We start from the raw sequence: 5,626 nt of genomic DNA on the forward strand, positions 1-5,626 counted from the left end.
TGAAAAAAAGAATACCATTAATAACAAACACAGCGTTCTATCGAACAGCGACTATTATTTGTACAGAAGACTTTTTAGGAAAAACGAAGAACTAATAAAAGAACAAAATAAACTGAGAGAAGTCAAGTCCAACTTCTATGTAACCCATCAGTTTTTGATCTATATGAATATAGGCCCCTATAACTATGATCACGCGATTCTTATCAGACAAGACACTGTATTGCCTAAAAGAAAGATATTTCCTTTTCCGATTTCCTCTAATCTCTTTCTGCGTTCACTCTGTCTGATCAGCGGCCGCATTCAGGTCGATCCTCGGCTTCTTGCCGCTGCCTTCGGCGGCGGCGGCGGACTTCTTCCCGCGGAGCGGTGGAACCCTGGCCGAGCAACGCGGGCACCTGGGGTCCAACTCGGCGATGAGCACGTAGGTGAGGCAGGACGGGCAAGCGGCTGCGCGCATCTCGGGGGTCGTGTCGTGCTGCGGCGACCGGTTGCGCTTTCCGGCGGAGGAGCAGGACGACGTGGTCGATGTGGACGACGTTGCCGGCGATGCGGTGGTCCTCCCAGCGGCCGCGCGCTCGAGGGCGGAGCGGACCATGTCGAGGGTGCAGACCGCGGTTGAGTTGGTGGTGGGCGCCGCCGCCGCGGCTGCCGCCGGTGGAGGAAGGTTGAGGTCATGGTGCCCACCTTGCACGTTCGGGTGGCGAGGAGTCAGGAACGTCTTGCCGGACTGCGAGAAAAATCAGCAAAGGCTGGGTTGAGTATACTTCGCAAAAGAAATTCGTCTTGGAAACTGATCGGTGCTTATTTCACCAGGATTAACTAAACAGAATCTCATGAGCGATCGATCAATACAAAAACAAGATGAAAACTTGATCTGCGTAAGGGAAAATAACCTCATATTTCTATTTCTTGCAGGCGACGATAAAACGATTGAAAATAAGAACAAATATCTAAGATATCAAATCCTCGGGTAAAACTCAATCACATGAACAGCCATTGACATATGAACCATAAGGGGAGAGAATCAACTCACCAGGAGGTCAAGCCGTCGCTCCCAGCCGGCAGGCACCGTGACCTCGAGGTCCACGACCTCGTCCTCCGCGGCCGCGCCGCCGCCGCAGCCGCCGAGAAGATCCATCGTCACGATCTCCGGCCCGCCCTTCTTCCCCGCCTCCCCGCGGAGCAGCCTCGCGACAGAGCTCACGTCCGCGGCCATCATCCCCAGAGCTGGCCTCCTGTGGGCTCCCGCCTTCCGGAATTCCTTTCTCGATCGGCGGTCGTTGGCAATGGCACCTCCTCTCTGGTTTGCGCGTGCGCTCTGGCGGACTGCGGGCGGAATGAAGCGGCGGTGGGGGTTGGCGCGCCTATATATACCGCCGGGCCGCCGCCCTGGCAGACACGTGGGCCCCGCAGGCCAGGGACAGGCAGGTCAATGAATATACTCCCCAAGGAGTGCGCTATTAATTGGCATTGTTGGGAAAATGGTTGGCAATTTTATTCATTAATTGGCAATTAATTGGGCATACTAGTAGCATGGATTTGAATTGATTCAAACACGGGTTCAACTCCTTAAATTCATGTATTCCACATTTCATTCAACCCTTTGAGCTACTTCCTCCATCTTAGAACATATATAAGGCATTTTTAAGTGTCTACTATAAGTTAAATTATCTTAAATTTAACCAAGTTTATAGAGAAAGGGTATTGACATCTACCATACTAGAATAGATAGGCCATGAAAAATAACTTTACACATACTTATAATCAAAAGAAACAACACAAAAGCTTATTTTTCACCCATAGAGAATGCTTAACTTGAATTCCATTCATTTTTCACATACTATATATAAGTGCCATGGTTTTGCACAAATGGTCACTTTATCTCACCAACACATAGACCTTTCTCCATAACACCTAGTACTGACAATGATTTTGTAGCCCCTTTGATCCAAGCTAAACTATGTTATCATTTTTCTTAGCAGAACCAAAATATAAAACCACATTAATAACAATTACTATAGCCAAAAGAAAGAATAGAACTTATTATTTCCAAAGAGAGATGATGCTCAACTTGAATGCCATTGATTTTCACATTCATTTGTGAAACTATTTAATTATAGTTTGTCTGTAAGGATGCATGGCATATGTGATATCAATAATTAAAAGAAAGGATTTGGCTGTAAATAAAAAAATAAAGGTTAGCGTCTACTAAATTAAAGAACATATTATCATTCTGATCAAATTGCCAGATATTCAACATTAATTTTAGCACCGGCAACGAAGGAGTGCACTATTTTATTGGTGTAGTTGGGAGATGGTTGGTTTCATCATTTTGCAATTAATTGAGTATACTAGCATGCAATTGAATTTATTCAAACATGGTTTTTAGTTTATTCTTAAAATCACACGTGACACATTGGCAAGTCACGTTTCATTGGTCCTTTTAGGTTTCCCTAGCTTAACTATCACATACTTTTTCTCTTAGAAAATCATATTTGACATATGCACCATTTTTCATCTCATAACAGCACCCACTTTGTCTCATCAAAACATAAACTATTTTCCATATCATCTAGTACTGGCGATGATTTTGTGGCCCCTTTGATCTAAGTTAAACTATGTCTCATTTTTTGAGAAACCAAAATATAAAACCACATCAATAACAATTATTATAGCCAGAAGAAACAACATAAAAGCTTAATATTTTTCAAAATAGAGAGAATGCTCAACTTGAATGCCATTCACTATTGCATTCATTTGTGAATTTTTGAATTACAATTTGTCTGTAAGAATTCTAGTAGTATTAAAAAAGAAAGGATTTAGCTGTAAATAAAACAAAAAGCTTAACGTTTACGACATGGTGCGATGAAACAATATATTATCATTTTAATCAAGTTGCCAGATATTCTACGTTAATTTTAGCACCGGCAAGATATGCAGATATATAGATGTGAAGGGGTGCACTATTTATTGTTGTAGTTGGGAAATGGTTGATTTCATCAATTTCCAATTAATCGAGTACACTAGCATGTATTTGAATTTATTCAAACATGGTTTTCAGCTTACTTATAAAGTCACACATGGCATATTGGTAAGTCTCATTTCATTGATCCTTTTGAATTTCCCTTGCTTAACCATCACATACATTTGTTTCTTAGAAATCATATTTGACATATGCAATATTCTTCATCTCATAACATGATAACAACGAACACTTCTCACAAAAAAAGACCATTTCCAATATCATCTAGTACTAGTTATTATTTCACAAAAAATAGACCATTTTCCATATCATCTAGTACTAGCGATGATTTCGCGCCTCTTCAATCTAAGATAAACTATGTTCTAATTGTTTTGGTGAAACCAAAATATAAAACCATATCAATAACAATTACTATAGAAGAAACAACAGTAAAAGCTTAATATTTTTCAAAGAGAGAGAACACTCAACTTGAATGCCATTCATTATCATATTCATTTGTGAAATTTTGAATTACAGCTTGTATTTAAGAATGGCATGACAGATGTTCTAGTGGTAATTAAAAAGAAAAGATTTGTCTATAAGTAAAACAAAAAAGAAGCTTAACGTTTACCACACATGGTGACACTAGTAGAGAACAGACATTTCATTCGAGTCAAAATGGGCTCTAGTCCCGACATTTTTTGCGCCCGAGACTAGAGAGACCTTTAGTCCCGGTTGGTGTCTCCAACCGGGACTAAAGGTCCCTGCCCAACGGCTACTGCGCTCGGCACAGTGGCAGGGGACCTTTAGTCCCGGTTGGAGACACCAACCGGGACTAAAGGTGGACCTTTACTTCCGGTTGGAGTCACCAACCGGGACTAAAAGTCCTCCAACCTTTAGTCCCGGTTGGTAACACCAACCCGGACTAAAGGACCCTTTAGTCCCGGTTGATAACACCAACCGGGACTAAAGGTCCCCTGATGGGTTGCATGAGGTCTTGGGTTCGAATCTCACGGGACGCAGCGGTGGGAGGCATTATTTTTTTTAAAGCTGTGAGGACCTTTGTGGCAGAACCACCCGGAATAACGTACTTACGGAGCGCTCGTCTTCCACCAGACACTAAGCACCCCGAAAGCCACTACCACGAGCGGTATCCGTCGGGCACACCCCGAGGGAGAACCCGAAAGATCCACATTTATCCCAAGGATCCAATAATGAAAACGAGTTACAACACCAGTCCATCTCATACATTAGAGTTTCTTCAAAGTACATTATTACAATACCAAATACAGAGTGCGGAATGATAAACAGCGGAATATTAAAAGATAACATCTAGCGATAAGATAACGAGGATTCCGTCTGAGCCCACCAGATGGATCCTCCACACAAGGAACTCCTCAAGCATCACCTGCAATAGGGGTAAATAAACCCTGAGTACACAATGTACTCGCAAGACTTATCCGATCAGTGGGAATACTTTCCCGACTCCAAGGAATATGCTAGGCTTTATGGTTGCTGGTTCTCTTTTAGCAAAAAGCAATACTAATAGTGAATCCTTATTGATACATTATTATCATCAGCCGGATTAAGTTTTCATCTAGTCAATCTATATAAGCACCTGTTCTACTTTCAAGCAAGGGTTGAGCAATCGATATTGTTCCTTCTCCTTTTTCACTTCCAGTTCTTACTACGGTGCTAAACCGCAGACAAGCCGTACCGGATAACCCGGCGATTCGCGAATCAATGTACCCAGCTGGGTGCCCCGAAGACACACGCCCCGCTTGTACCCCAGGCACAAGCAGGACTAACCCACCACTCTCCTGTCCTGGGTGTCCAGGTCCCCGTCCAAACTTGGACTCCAAGCCCCCGCCTCTGAATCCCGGACTCAGTGCGGCGCAAGGACCTCCACCACCTCCTCTTCCCATCAGTCGGTCCGGAAAGAGCCGGATCCGCGACAAGAGAGCAGCAAGTCTTCCCTGCGCCCATACCCAAGTATGTGCTCGGGACAATAGTCTGTGACTTGCCTAGAGTCATATTCAACGACCGGTCCTTAATCGACACAGACAGGGAAAAAGTGTAACTGGGCTATGCCCTGTTGGCCGCAGGACACAACCCCTCACACCCACCAGTACCAAATCCACATCCCTGTCCGGTCACCATTTTCCTTTCCATTATTTCATCATGATATCATAGTTTAATCACCTATTTGCGAGTAACGACAGGTTACTCACGCTACCGACATCCTGAGCATAGCAGCTACTCGACCTGTACTAGTAGGACTCATGGTGGATATATTTATGCATGTAGCTTCCATAAAATGCCTGTAACGTAAATGCATATCATATAGATATATTCAGTGATCATTTAAAAATAGGGTTATGCACCGGGGCTTGCCTTGGGCAGTTGCCGAGTCAGCAAAGTCAGTACCAACAGGCTCCTGGTCTCCTTCCTGCGTGAAAAGCTCCTCCTCATACTCCTCGATCACCTCGTCGTACTCCGGATCGCCGACGAGTACGAAGTCTACCTGTTCGTGATCTACATGAAATGACGAGGCAATGATTACACTATGGCAACAGAAATTCTCAATGCAAAAGTACCTCTATTACATTACTAAGCGAGGTCTTCCTACTAAAGTCTAAGTTATACACCAGTACTACTAACAAG

At 43.6% G+C, this 5,626-nt stretch overlaps 1 protein-coding gene across 1 annotated transcript; it reads right to left on the minus strand.

Annotated features, from left to right (window-relative positions):
• Positions 1-1,326, minus strand: LOC136493679 (uncharacterized). The gene is made up of 2 exons (XM_066489781.1): positions 1,034-1,326; positions 1-727 (listed from the first exon to the last, which is right to left on the minus strand). Exons 1-2 carry the CDS (start codon positions 1,217-1,219, stop codon positions 275-277), a joined length of 639 nt encoding a protein of 212 aa, XP_066345878.1. The 5' UTR covers positions 1,220-1,326; the 3' UTR covers positions 1-274.
• Positions 1,327-5,626: the final 4,300 nt, after the last annotated feature.

Source organism: Miscanthus floridulus, chromosome 11 (genome assembly GCF_019320115.1).
Source record: "Miscanthus floridulus cultivar M001 chromosome 11, ASM1932011v1, whole genome shotgun sequence".
NCBI classification, from domain to species: Eukaryota; Viridiplantae; Streptophyta; class Magnoliopsida; order Poales; family Poaceae; genus Miscanthus; species Miscanthus floridulus.

Coding starts and splice junctions, on each gene's coding strand:
- LOC136493679 (XM_066489781.1), bottom strand. CDS start 1,219: ATGATGGCCGCGGACGTGAGCTCTGTCGCGAGGCTGCTCCGCGGGGAG. Junction 728..1,033: donor AGCGACGGCTTGACCTCCTG/GTGAGTTGATTC, acceptor TTTTTCTCGCAG/TCCGGCAAGACGTTCCTGAC.